Source organism: Sorex fumeus, unplaced genomic scaffold (genome assembly GCF_029834395.1).
Source record: "Sorex fumeus unplaced genomic scaffold, SorFum_2.1 ptg000110l, whole genome shotgun sequence".
NCBI classification, from domain to species: Eukaryota; Metazoa; Chordata; class Mammalia; order Eulipotyphla; family Soricidae; genus Sorex; species Sorex fumeus.
This window is the reverse complement of record NW_026606167.1, coordinates 1914576-1932040: the sequence shown is the minus strand read 5'-3', so window position 1 is coordinate 1932040 and position 17465 is coordinate 1914576. Positions and strand designations below refer to the sequence as shown.

Sequence of the window (17465 nt, the reverse complement as noted above, 5' to 3'; positions counted from 1 at the left end):
GTGGGGTCCAGAAACTGTAAAGTGGTTCAGGGCCTTGGCCACAGCCTCCGTCTGCCAGCAAAGCACCACTGGGCACCCCTGGCTGCTGACCCAGCAGTGAGCAGCGTGGGCAGCAGTGCCCTCTACTGCAGGGCTCCATCCTTCAGCTGTGCCCACAGAGGCGTCCAGAGCTTGGGTCCTTAGTCGGCTGCCAGAGCCATAGCTGGATGTTCCCTGGGAGGATGGCCAGGGCCGTGACACCAGGCCCCCTGTGGCGTGGAGCCTCGGCTGCCCTCCCCAGCCCTCAGCCACTGCCTGGGTGAGTCCAGGTTTCTTGGGGTGTTTTCCACCCCACTTATCTGGTGGGACAGGAGGGCCTGTGGATCCCAGAAAGAAACCAGCTCACCTTGCTGAGGTGAGGATGAGGCCCCCTCCACTTCCGGCTCCTCCCCTGAGTCAGGGGCCCTGTGCGCATGGCTGGGCAGCCTGGGCTATCAGTGGAGGCTGTGGCACTGGCCACTGCCTAGGCTGGTGGCCGGGAGCAGTGGTCCTGCAGGACCTCCAGGGACCCCCTTTGGGTGCTCCAGTAGTAGCCATGGTTTGAGGCCCTCGCCCTTGGGTATGCCCCACAAGGATTTGGCGCCACAGGTGGTCCGTGTAATCTTGTGAACTTGACAAAACGTGGTGCTGGGCTATTCCTGGGGCGCGGGGGGGTCTGGGCATGAACTAGGCCTTGGACATTTCCTGGTTTCCCCCTCAGCCCGAGAAGCACCTGTGCTCCATGGGCAGTGGTCTGTGCTCAGGCCCTTCTGCAGGGCGGTTGGGGAACAGGGCCCTGGACCCAGGAGACCCCTACTCCCTCAGCCTGCAGCGTCTGGGGTGGCCCCCAATACAGGACCTCTTTCACTCCTGACTTGTCCCACTAGATAGGCAGCACCCCAGGAGTGGGCAGCGAAGACGTCTACCCCAAACCCCAAATGCTACGGGCGAGACCAGATGGACCTCCACGAGGAGTGCCATGACCTCTCTGGCCCCCCACTGACCATGGCCTTTCTCGGGGGATCCCAGCCTATCACGAATATGCGTGCCTGGAACATTCTGGCGAGTCACAGCCTCGACAGGACACAGCAGAGCTGGTGTGGCAAAGCAACTGTGCCCAGAAAGCAGACTGGAGTGTTCACAGAGGGTACGTACATACATATATATATATATATTTCATGTGTATACACAATTTTCTCTCAGAAGTATTAAAAAATTGATCAACCTTCAATCTATAAAAAATACCTACTCTACATGATAAAAAATCTCTCCTCCAAGTTTACACTGATTTACACCCAAGGCTTTCCCCAAAATGTACAATTATGAGGCCATGTCATATCTCTGTGGGTGGGCGGGTTGGGGAGGCTGAGGGAGGCAGGCGTGCACACGTACACACACACATACACACACACACACCCTCACACACACTGTGGGCACTCAGCCCAAGGTAGGCTCAGTGGTCCATGGGGGAGGGGCGGTCTGCCGCTCCTGGGGCAGGTGAGGCCACGGTTCCTGAGCAGAAGTTGCCCAGACCGAGTTCTTCGGGGGACAGCACCCGTGAGTCATCCCAGAAACCTGTGATTCCAGTTCTGGACCCTGCTTGAGAGGGCAGCTGAGAACACACAGGACTGGAAGTCACACCTGACACGGGGCTGCCCACGCCAGGACCTGCAACGCTGGGTCCTGAGTGCCGAGGGTCACTGCAGCACAGGTCCATGGGGGAAGTGCCCGGAGCATGCCTGGCATCCCAGGCCTCGTGGGGTGGCGGCAAGAGCAGCATGGGAGACAGAGCAGTGTGGGGCGCCCAGTCAGTCCGGTGCTCCGGGCCTCACCTGCCCATCCCCTGTGGCCCTTCGGGAGTAGGTGAGGCTGGGTGTGAGCAGCAGCCCCAGCAGGAAGCAGGCAGAAGCTCGCCAGGGGTTCATCCAGCCTGAAAGCCAAGGAGCCCAACTGAGCCCAAAGCCCAATCTGCACAGGTGAGGGGCGGCCGGCGGGCTCCGGCCTCTACTTGACCTCCAGGATGGAGGGGTTGGTCTCCATGATGGCCACAATGATCCTGTCGATGTAGTCCTGCAGACGCAGGTTGATCTCCTCCTGCTTCTGAATCGCTTCCATGAGCTGTGGAGGGGCAGGGGTTAGAGTGGGGGGAGGCAGCAGTGGGCGAGGCAGGGGAGAGGTGCTCACCTCATCTCGGGACACAGAGCTGATCTCTGCCGCCAGGGACTCGGAGAAGGATGTACTGAAGAGATTCTTCGCTCCCTGGATGCTCAAGGTGATGATCTGCCCGTTCAGCTCATCGTTCTGCTCCTTCAGGCTCCGGTTGTCCTGGGGACGCAACAGTCAGTGCTGGGGGTGCCCTGTGGGAAGAGGGGCCCCAGGGCCCACCCCACGGGCCGCTGGGCACACCTGCTTGAGCCGGCGGACCTCCTGCTCCAGCTCACTCTCCCGGGTGCGGCTGTTGTAGTGCTGCAGCCCCGAGCTGCTACTGCGGCCGCGGCGCTGCTCTGCCTCCAGTTTGAACAGCTGCAGGTGCTCTAGCTGCTTGCGCAGGTCCTCGATCAGCTGCGGGCAGCGCAGGGTGAGCGTGAGACCCGGGCCAGGGCACACGTGCAGGGCCCTCCCCGGAGGGCCTGTGGGAGGTGAGGGTGCCCCTGGCTGGCACAGCACAGACACGAGGGCACTGAGGGGCCGCGGTAGCGGGCACGCTCACCTCCTGGGTGGCCTCCTTGTCCCTCTGGAACTGGTGCCTCTCCTGGCTCAGCCGGTCCCCCAGTCTCCTCTTGTTCTCCTGCTCTTCACTGAGCCGCAGGGACAGCTCCTCAATCTCATCCAGCAGCTTCTGCTTCTCCTGTGGAGAGACCAGCACACTGCTGGCAGCTGCCTGCTGCTGCCCCCACCCCTCTCACACCCATTCCCGTCCCCACTGCCCTGGGGGAGCTGCACCGTGGCCTTGGGTTGGGGCTGCTGAGTACAACCCCGGGCAGCACTCGGGGCACAGCATTTCGTGGGCCAGAGGGACGTTCTGATAGGGGCAGGGCGGATCCCAAGGCCGTAGAGACCCGCAGGTGTCAGAGTTCTGGGCCACAGGTGGTGGGAGGGAGGACGGGGGCTGGTATACAGGAGCCCGCGGCCTGGCCACACATGGAGGACGAGGAATAAAGGTGACCCTACAGGACACTCTCCTTGGACTCGGACTACAACTTAATCTGGGACCTGGTTGGCAGTATTGTCCAGCAGAGGGGAGAGGGGGCCACACTGCCCCCCCTCCTTCACACAGCCCGGTCTGCAGGGCTTGATTCATCCCTCATGGAGCACCCACGCAGACCCACCCCCATGCTGGTGCTGAGGCCGGAGCCTGCCCCCGCCCCCCCGGCCTACCTCCCCCAGCCGCTGGATGCTGGCCTTCAGACAGGGCGTGCAGGACCTTAGCTCGCTGTTCTCCTCGTCCAGCTGCTGCAGCCTGGGACACAGAGCACAGCTGGGTCCCTTCTTGGGAAACAGCGCCCCAGCCCGTCTGCCCTGCCCCAGTGCTGGGCCAGTGGGCACCCCACACCGGCATGGACCGGCATGCCCGCCACCCAGGCAGTGTCCAGCTGCAGACACGGTCAGTCTGCAGACCCTGGCGCTCAGCTCCTCCATGGTGCTCAGCACAGCCCCTGACACCAAACCCAACTCAGTGCAACTTTCCCATTAACGTGGCCCTCACCCCTCAGGTGGTGCCAGCCCCGCCCAGATAGTCTGGTGAGGCTCAGCCCTCTGCGTCTCTCCTGATGGCACGAGCTGGGACTGGGGAAGGTTCCCAGAGCGACGGGGCCTCTCATCACTGGATCAGGGGAACCTGCACCTCACGGCTCCTCAGGGTCACCCTGGACAGTGTCACCTGGCCCTGGTGTCTGCCAGGTGCCTCCTCTGTCTTGGTCCTCCTCACGTCTACCAGTCCCTGATGCTGGTCACTGTGCACAGCCACTCCACGGAGGGGCACAGCCCTGGGGACCAGGAGGAAGGGAGTCATCACATCTGCTGTGTGGGGCTGCCTGCTGCCACGTGGGTGCTGTGTCTGGTCCCCTGCATAGTGAGGTGCTATTTCCTGCCTCACGTGTCGTGGTCCCTGCTCTGCCACTGTGTGTCTGCACACAGCCCTGCGGAATGCTCCAGGTAGCTGCTGCCACCCCAGCACACCCAGCAGCCAAAAGCCAAGGGGAAGGGAACAGTGACTCTGGGTGACTCAGGGTTCTTGGTAAAGTCCACAACTGGTTACGGAGGCAGAGCAGACACTAACTCTCAGACAAGGACACCATGGCGGAGGGCTAGAGAGACAGTCTAGTGGACAGGGCACTGCCTCGCACACGATGGACCTGGATTCGAATCCTGGCATCCTATATGGTTCCCCAAGCACTGCCAGGAGTAATTCCTGCGTACAGAGCCAGGAATAACCCGAGCATCACTGGGTGTGGCACAAACAAAGAAAAAGAGCACCACTGGTCCTCACACACCAGGGTGTCCTTGAGGGAGCTGGATGCTGGTACATCCGCGACAAGTCTGGCCTTGTGTCAGGAAGAGGCTGTCAGTGACCCCTGGGATGCTGAGTATTGTCACGTGTGCTGCTGTCCTGGGCTCCCTCTGGGAGGCTAGGTGTAACCCCATGATGGTCTGGGCTTCTTATTTCTGGGCTTCTGTTCCATTCCTGGTGTTTTCCAGCTCACCCTGGCCTGGGGCACTGCTGTGCTTCTGCCTTCCCTCCCGGTCCTCCCTGTCCCTTTGCCGGGGTGGTGTACAGCTATGCTCCCTTCCCCAGGGCCTAGAGCCTCTCCACTTCCACACCGTGACGCACTTCCCCTTGGGAAGAATGCCTGCATCGTCATCTGTCTCCTCGAAGATGTCTGAATCGTCATCTGATCTGTCCCCCGGGAAGGATGTCATCTGTTCATATTTCTTTTTTTCTGGTTTTTTGGGTTACACCTTGTGATGCTCAGGGGTTACTCCTGGCTCTGCACTGAGGAATTACTCCTGGTGGTGCTTGGGGGCCATATGGGATGCCAGGGATCAAACCTGGGTCAGCCATATGCAAGGCAAATGCCCTCCCCGCTGTGCTGTCGCTCTGGCCCCTGTCCATATTTCTGATGCCGGGCCTGCACCCAGGGCCTCCACCTCCAGGCACACCTCACTCCATGCTTACCCACACCACGTATCTACTTTTACTTTTTGGGTCATCCCTGGTGGTCCTGGGGGCCAAAGAGCGAGGGTTCAGACCCCGCCGTGCTCTCTCTGGCCCTTTCCCTGCTGCTGTGGTGACCGTGAAGGTCACTGGCCTCACAGCCACAGGCTCACCAAGCCTGAGCTGTAGCGTGGTGTCTGCTTGTCCTCAGAGGGGCCGTTAAGGTGATCACTGGGGGTCTCACACTGCAGTGTCCCCTCCAGGTGGCTGGACTGGTTCCCGCAGGCGCCTCTTGCTGTCTGCCCCACAAACCCCAGCTGCAGTGAGCCCCAGCCCCACCTGGCCTGCAGGTTCTCCAGCTCGATGCTCTTCTCTCTCTCCATCCTGCTCAGCAGCTCGCGCTGCCGCCGTGCCTCCTCCAGGACTGTCTCACAGGCTCGAAGCTCCTGCTCCTTCAGCTGCTCCTCCAACGCGTTGGCTCTGAGGGGGGTGGGGCAGAGAGGAGCCCATGGTCCTGAGTTCAGGAACCTGACACCGTGCTCCCCGGGACTGGAGGCAGACGGCAGGCCAGGGGCCCAGGTTCCTGGGTGGGGATCCCTGCGATGTGGACAGCAACGCCCCGGGCACCCTGAACTGACAGAGCAGCCCCACCCAGGTCACTCCACGGCTGCAATAAGGGCGGGTGACATCGAGAGATGGGAACAAAGGAACATTCAGGGCATAGGAACTGCCCGTCCAGATAATGGCATCACGTTGAACCCATGCAGACCAGGGCTCGCGCCGAGGTGTCTGCAAACTGCCTGGCGCCTCACACTGAGGTGTGAAAGGGCCCAGTGACCCCCCAAACCACAGGGAAACAGTTTGATTTGGGGTTTGGACTATAGCAGCGGGCGCAGGGGCAACTCCTGACTCTGTGTTCAGAGAGAGAACCCTTTGTGGTGCCAGAGAGTCAGCCAGGCTGCAGCTGCTGCAGCCGCATATAAGATGCCTTCCCTCCTGTGCTATCTCTGGTCCCCGAGGAAAGTGGCTAACGCAAAATCTCCAAAGAATCCCATGATCAAGGAGGTGCCACGGAAGGTTCAAGCACAAGGTCTGCATGAGGGAGCCCTGGGATCGAACCTGGGAACAGACGGTCCCCGGCACCCAGACAGCAGCCCCAGGGAACTCTCAGGTGTGCCTCGAAGCCAGCACCAAACCGACAGAAAGAGCTCGCATCTGCAGAGGCCAGCAGGCTCATGGGGCAGCAGAGCAGGCAAGAGTAGAGGTCAGGGCAGGCTGGGCTGCCAGATGCACTCCAAAGGTAAGACTGAGCCAGTTTACGACTCAATGGAAGTGCAAAGGGAGAAAAGCGAAGACTCTTACACAGGAAAACCCCCAAACCAGAGAGTGGAAAAGGAGGGGAGACCTTCAGGGCTGACTCCCCACCAACAAGGAAACGGAGGAACTGGGGGAGGGAGGCCACGCTGGGGAACCCCAACATGTCACACTATGGAGAAGGCGGTTCCCTGGGGCCTGGGCTGCCCATGTGGCATGTGGATCCAAAGGCACAGCTGTAGGTCTGTGGGGGACCATGCCCAGCCCACCAGACCCAGAGTTGCAGAGAACGCGCCCTGGTGCGCTTTCCTAGACGAGGGAGGTCATCTGGACAGGAAGCAGCAGGGACAAAAGGAAACGAGGGACCCAGGAAGGCTGGGGGGCCCTGGGGGACACGGCTCAGGGCAGGTACTTCCCAGAGTTTCTGAGGCCTTGGTTTGACTCCTGGTACCACATATGCATGTACACATACACACATGCACATGCAGACCACAAACCTGAACATACACACTGCACACACAACCATGCACACACGTGTTTGGGAGAATGCCACGAGCAACAGGCACAACACAGGAATCCACAGGAAGCGAGAGGAAGGGCGCAGCAAGGAGCACGGACTCTGCACCCACACTCAGACGCTGATAAGGCCCCTTGGGTCTCTCCAGAAACCCCACAGGACCCTCCACGACCAGACTGCAAGCCAGAGGCAGGGAGAGAAGCTACTCGGGGCCAAGCGTCCTCAGTGCCCTCACTCTGGGCTGCGGGCGGGCAGCCCCACTCCCCGTTCTGGTGGCTGCTCCGCCCCTCCCTCCGTGCAAGGCTGCCAGTCTGTGTGCTCCCCTGCAGGACTGCTGGGGCAACGTCTGTGTGGCAGGGCGACTGGGGAGGAAGCCAGGGTTCCCTGAGAGCAGCCTTGGCCCCAGGGGCCTCCCCCACATGGCGGGGACTGCCTGCAGGGCCCTCACCAAGGGTGTGACTCACCTGTGCACCAGCTGCAGGTTCTCCTGCCTCAGCCGGCTGTGCTGCTCCCCATTGGCAGCTGTGTCCCTCTCCAGTTCGGACACCCGCTTCTCCAGGAAGACAACCTGGGGAGCAGACGCTGGTGAGCCTCTGTGGGGCCGTCCGCACCCCCAACCAAGCCCACCACCCAGAGCCCCAAGGCCTCGCTCCATCCCCCGGGGCCTGGAGGCCTGCGGGGTCAGCACTGGTGCAGGGCAGGGTGGCTGTGGGCCCCACACACAGGGGCCCCCTTGGCCAGTGAGCAGGGGGCTCGACCCTGAGTGTGTGAGCCACTCACACAGGGGCAGAGGGGAGTGGCTGTGAAGGCTGGAGGGCACTGCAGCGCCAGGGGAGCAGAACGAGGTGCGGGGAGGCGGCGGGTGCACGCCCCTCCCTTCTGAGCAGCCTGACAAGGAAGGACAGTGCCCCCCACCGGCCCTTAACTTCCCCGCTGACCATGACACGGCCGCCGGCAGCCCCGTGCCCCTTCTGCAGGAGGTCAGGAAGGCGGCATGGTGCTCCCTGCTAACTTTCGAGGGCACACCTCCTCACACCCCCACACTGTCAGCCTGACGGAGAACGCCTCCAAAGGCACCGAGAGGTGCGGGGCCAACGGCCCCTCCCCCTGCAGAGTCCCCTCCCGCACTGGGCCCACCTTGTCAGCTATGTCCTCGTCCAGGTCCTCGCCGGGCTCCGAGGGCGGGGCCTGCAGGGCCTCCATGCTCAGTGCCCCGGACTGGAGCAGGTGCCTGGGGAGGAGAAACAGGAGCCCCCAGAGCAGGTTATTGAGCAGAGCACAGAGGACAGTGAAGAAGCAGGGGAGGGTCGGCTCTTCCCACATGAGACTCAGGACAGGCAACGCTGGACACAGTCCGGGTCCGCTGTCCTGCTGCCCTTTGGAGCCTCCTCCTCACCAGGTAGTGGGGCACTTTGTACCAGGGCAATAAAACGCCTGGAGCCGATGACCACGTCCTCACTGCCCCGTACCAGGTCAGCCCACGGCGGCTCTGCCCGGGGGTGCGGGGGGCCAGGCCCACACTCAGGTATCCCCGCACTGGTCTCCAGAGCATCTGATCTTCCACAGGCTCCTGGGCAGTCACATCGGAGATGGGAGCGGGGCTGTCCCCAGACCTGTGAGTCACATCAAGCGCTGTCCAGCCCAGTGGTCTGGCCTAGGGTGGGGAGCCCTGTGGAGTCCCTGGGGCTGCATGCCCAGAGCCCCTCCTCTGCTGCTTAGCTGCTGTCCAGACGTGAACCCTCAGGACCCTGGGCAGCAGAGACAACTCATCTGCACAGACCTCCTCACCCCGCCCCCCGCAGCCCAACAGCACGCCTTAGAGACCTGCCCTGAGGAGGCAGCCCTGCCCAGCCCCTGGCCAGCCGGCCTCTCTAACAAGGTCTGCGGCTATGGGGATAGCGCTGTTGAGGACAGCATGCCAGACCCAGGAGGACGCTGTTAGGAAGGGAATTGCTCAGTGGGGGAGGGTGCATACCTCGCCGGCAGGAGCCCACGGCCAATCCCAGGCACAACAGTCAGAGTACTGCCAGGAATAGCCCCCAAATAACCAGGCTGAAGGTTTCTACACACATTCATCAAATGCAGCAAGTTCTACTTGCTTCCTAGTAGAGCATGTACATTTCCCAGTTTTCTCTCCCAGAAATGTTCTTTTGATCTGGTTTAGCCCTGGAGCTCTACCCAGTGGTGCTCAGGGCTTATGCCTGTCAGAGATCAGAAAACACATGGAGTGTGTGAGATCCGGGGCGGCTCAGCCAGGGGCAAGGCGAGCACCCTACCCACCGTGCTACCACTCAGGCCCTCTCCCAGAAAGTCTTTTTTTTTTTGGCTTTTGGGGCCACACCCAGCCATGCTCAGGGGTTACTCCTGGCTTTGCACTCAGGAACTACTCCTGGTGGTGCTTGGGGGACCATATGGGATGCCAGAGATTGAACCTGGGTCGGATGTGTGCAAGGCAAATGTATTATCTCTCTGGCCCCTTCCCCAGAAATATTCTCAGGGGAACAAAAAAGCTGATAAAAGAGAAGCACTTGCAATACTTCTGACCACAGGGAGTATGAGAACACCCCAGTGAGAAGAAGAACATCCCAGGGAGAACGAGAACACCCAGGAGCTTCCCAAGGGCACAAAAGCAAGAAGCACCGATCCCCTGGGTGCTCAGCAACTCTCCTCTCCAGGGAACTGCTTCTGAGTCAACACACTAGACCCCACCCGGGCCGTGAGCCTCCGGCACAGCTGGAAGCTCATCTCCTGATGCTTTTTCAGACGCGGGTGCAGAGGAGTCAAGGTGCCAGGCTCATGGCACATGAACATGGGGAGCACGGATAAGCAAGGGCCAAGCAGTCACCTCCAGGCTGGGCCGCTCAGGTTGGGGAAGGAGGGAAGACAAGGGCCCCAGGAAGGCTACACCGGCAGGCGGGGAAGGAAGCCAGTGACACCGGCTGTGCGTCCCATGGGAGCGTGTGGACACTGTTACCTGGTGAGGGAAGGTGCTCAGGAGCTGCTGTCTCAGACCTTGGCCCTTCCCTCCCCCACTCGCTGTGCCAGCGGGTTATCCCTAAGCCTGGACACTGGCCCTTCCTGATGCTGTGATGGAGACTTGGTGTGGGAGCTGCTCCTAGTGGTAAGAGTGGACTCCAGCACATAACTGGTGATTCTTTCTATAACCTCCCCCCAAATGGTTATTTTGGGTCACACTCAGGACTTTCTCCTGCACTCAGAGGTCAGAGGTCATTCTGGTATATGGTACAGGGATTGACCGGGGTTGGTCACACGCAAGGCAAACACCTGGATTCCTGTACTGCAGCCCGTGAGATTATTTTTAATCCTAAACCACAAGAACTTCACTGTTTTAAGGACATTGGGGACGTTTTCCCAGAGTAATCAGTGTAACCACAGAGACTTGGGTGGGGAAGTAATAACAGTCATGCCTACCTGGCCACCTTCTTGCTGGAGAGCCTCTTCGTCGGGCTGTGCACAAACAAACAAACAAAACAATAACAGGGAGAGTGTGTCAGAAATGGGCAGGAACAGGGAACAGGCGACAGGGACTCAGGCCCGGCAGGTGTGGGGCCAGTGCACAGCATGCAGTCTACTCCCAGACGGCTCTGCAGAAAACAGCTGCAGTTACCCACAGGTCTGTCCGGGTTCAAGGGTCACTGTGCTCCCCCCGGGACATTCCAGGGAGGTGGCATGAGATGGCCACAGACGGCTGCACTGGACCCACATCATCAGTCAGGGTTTGGCCTGAGATGGTTTCGGAGAAAATTCACCTTCTGGACGCCTGGGCCAGAGTGGCCATATGAAACCTGACGCGGGGGCATCTGTGCAGGAAGTTCTTCTTGCTCCTAAGTCCCACCTGGACAGGAACCAGGAAGACTTTTCTGGCCCCACTCAGGGAGCCACGGCCACTCGCTGTCTGGAACAGATACTGGCCAAGGCCACACCTCCCTTCTCGTCGACTAAAGCACAAGGTAAGTGCTGATTAAGTCTGCCTACAGGGAGGCTTGGGTCCGAACCTGCGAGGATCAGTACTAAGCACCGACTAGCCACGCAGATCAAAAAATGCCTTTGATACTCTTTGGCCTGGTAGAAAGATCTGACAAGAAATATAAGTTACCTCTCGCCTGGATTCCTCTCTCCTTGCTCAGGGACGGGTCTGGGTTAGTAGGAACCTCCCTGCGAGGCTCAGCATGGCGGGTGGAAAGGCTTGCTCCCAAGGGTGCTGCCATCAGCACCTGCACCTCTCCTGGCAGATCTGTTGCCAGCGGGCACTGGGAAGCTTCCTGACCCCAGAGGGAAGAGACAGCAGTTTCCCAGCGAGTATCAGAAAGACCCCGGGAAGAGCCAGGGAGGGGAGTCCTGGGGCCCAACATTCACAGCCCTGCTCAGCTGCACTCCCGACTCCAAGCCCATTGCAGCTCCTGGCACTCAGCGGTCTCCGTTCTGGGGCACGTGTGGCCATCCTGACCGGCGGACAGCCCTGGTTTCCACACAGACCTGCTCTCCTCCCACTCCTCCTCCATCAGAGCACTAGGACCACAGGGCTAGGGAGTGATGACTCAGAATCAGCTCTTAGTTTCTACAAGTGAACGTTCTCACAGAGGCTTCTGGGTACCTGGGAGCGATGAGAGCTACCGGCCTGTCCTGTGGTTTCTTCAGGAGCTGCCACCTCTGACATCAGCTTTCACACAGGGTCAGGACTGAGCTACCTCTGATCACCCACAAACTGAGGCCAAACAGGCTTCCTTTCAAACCAACTCCATGGAACCCATCAGGCAAGACTCTGACCTCCTGACTGCACGCTGAGGGGTGTCCATGCCCAAGACAGACAGAGGACAAACGTAGCCCAGCCACGTCTCAAAGACAGGCAGTTCTGGGTACGTGGCAGCACGTCCAGTGTGGTCAGGCTCTCCTGTCCACTAGAAGGAGTTCCAGAGACGGGGTGTAAGTGCACGGCCAGACCAAGATGGGAAGAGCGAGCACCTGACCCAGCATGCACCAGCCCGAGGAAACTGTTCTCCTAAAATGAGCCAGTGGCCACGGTTTCCCAGGCCTCCCTGGAAGGCCTAAAGGGCATCGCCAAGGTGCATCTGAGGGTGCTGGATGACCAGGGTGCCAGTGGGTCCCCACCTCTGTTGAGCAGCACCCAGAAGGAGGGGCAGCTGCGAGTGAAATGCACTCACAGTTCTGAACTAGGTGCTCTCAGCGGGCCAGAGGGGCCCCGAGGCCCGCCTGGAAGGTACGGCTGGAGGCTGCAGATTCTGAAGGTGTTCCTCTGAGAAATGCGGAGCCCCTGGAGGGTCACCGTTCTACTGCTGTGACTTCTCAGGCCCAAGGCCCCTTCTACGGGATGCCACCCCGGTGTCAGTTCATGTCGGTCACTCCTGCCTGGTGTGAGAGCAGGTTGTGTCCCGTCCCCGGGCTGCATCGGCGCCTCGAGGGAGCCACGCAGGGCTGGGTCACCTCCTGAGCCAATGTATGCAAACTTCCAGAAGCTGGTCTCTAGGGCAGCCGGACACAGGGCTACCTGGGGCTGGACCTTGGGCATCAGGTGGACCCACAGAAAACAGAAGCAGGAGTGGAGAGGAGCAAGAGAGCAGGCTGCCAAGGGCACCTGGTGAGTTGGGTGCAAAGCAGGAGCTCCTGCTGGCGGGTCCAAGGCGGCCTTTCAGACACATGCTCAGGCGAGGCTGCCCGGCCAGAGTGCTCATACTCCTAAGCCAAGTCTTCCTGACCAAGGAGCTCCCGCGTGCCATGGAGGCTGCTCTCCCTGGACCCTGGTGCATGCAGGCCTTCCTGGGGCAGGACGGGGTTGAGCAGCTGGCAGACCACATGCAGAGGAGGCTGTGTGCCCCAACCCGGGCTTTGCGCATGCAGGGCAGGGCCGGGCCTGCCTGGGAGGAGCCTCAGTTACCTATTCATCTCAAGGTCATTCAGGCGAGCAGAAAGGTCCTCTAGGCGGTTGATTTGTTTGTAGCACTGGCTACAATAAAACTCAAAAGCCTCATCAGCGAGGATGCCGTGCAGCTTTGTGGCAAGTGGGTCGGCGCTAGAGAGACAGAAGTGTCAGTTCAGGAGAGAGAGCGAGCGCAGTTAAAGACAGCTGGCAGAGAAGACCCCCGAGCCTGCAGTCCGCGACTGAACCCCGCACACTTCCCCACTTGCAGGGACAGGTGTGAGGGTCCGCAACCTTGGCCGGCACCTCCCGGGCACACCTGGCCTCTGGGGCCTCCCCAGTGCCACAGCTACGCACAGGCCATCAGCAAGATGTGCCAAGCGTTCCCTGTGAATTCCCAGGTATCCCTGAGGGGACTGCACCTGCCACTGGGCATCAGAAGGCGCCACTCAGGGCACTGGAGCCGCAGGGCTTTGAAAGTTCCCTTTCAAGGAAGGTCAAAGGGAAACACCAACTGCCACATGAAAGTCACACTTGAGATGGAAGATGGTGCAAACATCAGGGCCCAGATGGGGCAGACCCACGCTGCTATGCCAAGGCCTTACCGCCCACTGCCGGGGCACAGACCCTTTCCACACTGGGCCAGGCCCCTCAACCCACGACTTGTGGGCAAGTGGAGAAGGGAAGGGGAACAGAGGCCAGCTCTCCTGACTCTAGAAGGAAGCCCCGAGCAAAGGACACGGCGTGCCCAGGGTCACTGAGGGAGCTCATCTCCTGCCGAGCTCCAAGGGCAAGGGGCTCCCCAATCAAGTATCACAGTTCAGCTTCTCAAAGCCAGAACTTCCCAGGCAGTCTGGGGAGCTTGGTAAAATGGTCCCAACTTTCAGCTGGAAGAATAAGGACACTGAACTCAGTATCAGGGCTGGAGAGACAGTTCAGAGGGCTGGAGCATGGGAGAGCCCGAGGGTTGATCCCTAGCACCAACACCAGTGGCCCCCAATAAAAACACGAAGACAAGAGTTGACGGGACAGTACAAACTCACTGGGGGAGGCCCACGCGGGGCCCTGGCACTGCAGGAGCACCCTGAACACGTTGGGAATAGCACGAGCACCACCGGGTGCAGGCCCAGGACAAATAGAAAGAAAACTGAGTAGAAGACAGTACCCTTTAAGCCTTTTTTAGTTTATTTTGGTTGGGAGGCCCCACCTTGTGTGTGCTCGGGGCTCAGTCCTGGAGGGGCTTGGGGGACAGTGTTGGGTGCAGAGATCAACGCTGACTGAGACGTGTGCAAGGCCAGCTGCCTCGCCTGCTGCACTATTGCCCTGGCCCTATGCTAGAGGTCTGACCGTTCTTAGCAAAACAGACCGACAGCCAGGGCCCCCAGCAGGAAGGACCCTGGGAAGTCACCGTTACCGCACAGCCCGTGTCCGTGCCACAGCTGAGGCCACCACTACAGGACACGAGTGGGTGAGGGAGCTTCCGTTCAGGGGTAAATGGGACTCCGACGTGTGTCTGATGCCAGCCCACTCAGCTGCTGACAGCGGCGAAGGAAGCGCAGGTCCAGGCGTGGCTCACCTGGGTGTGAGGAAGCCGGGGCCGCTGCATGCCTGCTCCCCGTTGCAGAGGGCCTCCACGGACAGCTCCCCCTCGCCGCCCTCACCGTAGTCCTCAAAGTGCTCCTCACCCCCGATCACTGTGACGACGGCCTGGCTGTGCAGGAGGGATCTGTGGAGGCAACACAGGCGCCTGCTGTCATAAGGAGGGCAACTCTCCTGGCCTGCAGGAAGGGTGCTCTGGGGCTCTGCTTCCCACCGTCCACCCAGAGCCTGGCAGCTGAGCAGCACGCTCAGCTGTGAGAAACCAAGCAGAAGTGCCCCTGGCCTTGATTTTCATGACATACTTCACTTGGCCCGGTGGACTGAAACAGCACTTCTAGAAGATTGTTTTTTTTTTTTTTTTGCTTTTTGGGTCACACCCCGCGATGCACAGGGGTTACTTCTGGCTCTGCACTCAGGAATTACTCCTGGCAGTGCTCAGCGGACCATATGGGATGCTGGGAATCAAACCCGGGTTGGCTGCACGCAAGGCAAATGCCCTACCTGCTGTGCTATCGCTCTAGCCCCCTAGAAGGAGATTTTTTTTTTTACATTTTTTTCTTTATCTGTCTCAGAAATCTGGTGTCCACTTTGCACATCAGTTACAGAGATCTGCACGGGCACTCTCCAGATGCAGAGCCCACAGCCGGGCAGTTGCAATGCCTCAGGCGCATCCTGCAGAACACTGCAGCCACTCTCGGTCACGGCGCATGTGATGCTGACAGCCATGGCAGGAAGCAGCACCTACCTACAGGGTCAGCTGTGCCCAATGCTGTCGGCCGTGGGGCTGGGCTTCTTGAAAGGCTGGTGCCCACCCCTGCCCGCCCGCAGGCCCTGATGCACTGACCTGCCCGGGAGCAGCAACAGGGCACCATGGCCGGGATCCTCCACGCCATCCAGGCACTCCGATGCCACGGCCGAGCCGCCCGTGCTGTCTGCGTCCCCTTCGGGATGCAGCTCGGGGTGCACCAGGGTGCTGGTGTCCTCGTCCGTGAAGGTCTCGCACTCGCTGTAGGTGCTCTCAGAGCCCATGTAGGCGCTGTCCGTCACCTCGGTGGCCTAGGAGAGACACGAGGTTTCAGCACAGAGCTCCACCCATGGCCACCCATGGCGAGCTGGGCACCTGGGCCGTTTGCCTCCGGCAGAAACAGAACCTTACAGATCAGGTGTGCAGTCTGAGGCAGAACCTGCAACTGAGGCATTTTTTAATTTTATTTCATTCGGGGGGCCATACCCAGTGATACTCAGGAGCTATTCCGAGTGGTGCTCAGGGACCTGAGTGGTACCAGAGACGAAGCCCAGGTCTCCTGCATACGAAGTACATGCTCAGGGCCAGAGTGATAGTAGGGCATTTGCCTTGCACGCAGCCAACCTGGGTTCGATCCCCAGCATCCCTTATGGTTCCCCAAGCACAGCCAGGAGTAATTCCTGAGTGCAGAGCCCGGAGTCACTCCTGAGCATTGCTGAATGTGACCCAAAAAAGCAAAAAAAAAAACAAAAACAAAAACAAAACAAAACAAAGCACATGCTTAGTCCACTGAACCATTTCTCTGGAGTCATTTAAATACACACACACACACGCACACACACACACACACACATACACAAACATCTCAGATCTGGGGTGGGCTGGGGCAACAGTGTGGCAGGTAGATGCTTACTTGCTCACAGCAGACTGAAGTTCAATACCTGGCATCCCACACGGTCCCCTGACTCCCACCAGGAGTGATCCCTGACTACAGAGCCAGGAGGAAGCCCTGAGCACCACCAAGTGTGATCCAAAAAGGATAGCAAAAGTGTTTGTTTCTGGGCCCTGTCAGGCAGTGCTCATGGGCTACTTCTGGCAGTGCTCAAGTGGGGGCATCCGCAGCAAAGGACGAAGCCCCCTGGGTACAAAGCATGTGCTACAGCGTGCTAAGCTCTCGCTGACCCCTGGAGTCATTTCTATTTATTTTTTGGTGGGAAGGGTTTGGGCCACTCCTGAGTGCTGGGGACTGCTCCCAGCAGTGCTCAGGGGGTCATGTGGTGTCAGGGATCAAATGGGGGTCAGCTCTGTGCAAGGCAAACACCTTGATTGCAGAATTCTCTCTCTAGCCCCCAGGGTCATTATTTCTTGTGGGGATATGGAGGAGAATGGCTGTACTCAGGGATCTGTCCTGGTGGTGCGCAGGGACCATGTATGGTACAGGGAATCGAACCTGGCTTGACCGCATGCAAGGCAAGTGCCCTACCCACCGAAATATCCCTGTAGCCCCTAGAGTCATTCTGAAAGTTACTTATATAATTATAACTGTAACAGAGCACATCCTATCATTACATGATAAAACCCAGCAAAACAATCTTCATGAGGTGTCCACAATGAACTTTCATATGTATGCAATGTGCCTCTTTTACATAAGTAACTGACATCTTTCATGTCTGCTCAGTCTATCACCGTGCAACTGAGTGACACGATCTGACCCCAGAGTCATTGCAATCCTTGTGTTCACTGGTCAGACCCTGATTTTCTACGGTGCACCAAGGAACCGACCCCAGAACAATGCCCAGCAAATATGATTCACACAAATGACTCTGAAACCAAAGAACTGTGAAGCAGGCTCTTTCTGACTTAAGGGTCTCGACTTTAATTAAAATGCAGAAACCCTGGTTAGAAAAGCGGCTGGCATTTCCTTCCCAACAGATGCCAAGGCCAACACCTGGCACACCAGTCAGATGTCAGGGAAGGCACATGACCCCTGCCTGGCTCAGACACAGAACAGCCATGGTCAGTGGGTCACACACACAAATCGTCATCCCTGTTCCAACCAGCAGGGCCACCCCTCACCCAGGCAGGCAGGCCTCAGGGCTGGCCCTCTGGGGCACAGCATCGCAGGACAAGGTTCCAAAGGCAGCTCCTGAGATGGCAAGGGCTGCCCGGGAATCTCCACAGGCACCAGGAAGGCACCAACAAAGACTGGCTGAAAACTCCT

At 59.4% G+C, this 17465-nt stretch overlaps 1 protein-coding gene across 2 annotated transcripts; it reads right to left on the bottom strand.

Annotated features, from left to right (window-relative positions):
* Positions 1–1166: 1166 nt before the first annotated feature.
* On the bottom strand, positions 1167–15555 carry RAB11FIP3 (RAB11 family interacting protein 3). Of its 2 annotated transcripts, XM_056135160.1 has the most exons (12): positions 15344–15555; positions 14477–14626; positions 12919–13053; positions 10437–10472; positions 8142–8235; positions 7469–7572; positions 5513–5653; positions 3397–3478; positions 2729–2866; positions 2425–2580; positions 2203–2343; positions 1167–2136 (listed from the first exon to the last, which is right to left on the bottom strand). In XM_056135160.1, the coding sequence occupies exons 1-12, from the start codon at positions 15526–15528 to the stop codon at positions 2023–2025; spliced, it is 1476 nt and encodes a 491-aa protein (XP_055991135.1). In that variant the 5' UTR covers positions 15529–15555; the 3' UTR covers positions 1167–2022. The 2 variants fall into 2 exon arrangements, with proteins under 2 accessions (XP_055991135.1, XP_055991136.1); XM_056135161.1 differs by lacking the exon at positions 12919–13053.
* Between the last annotated feature and the right edge of the window lie 1910 nt (positions 15556–17465).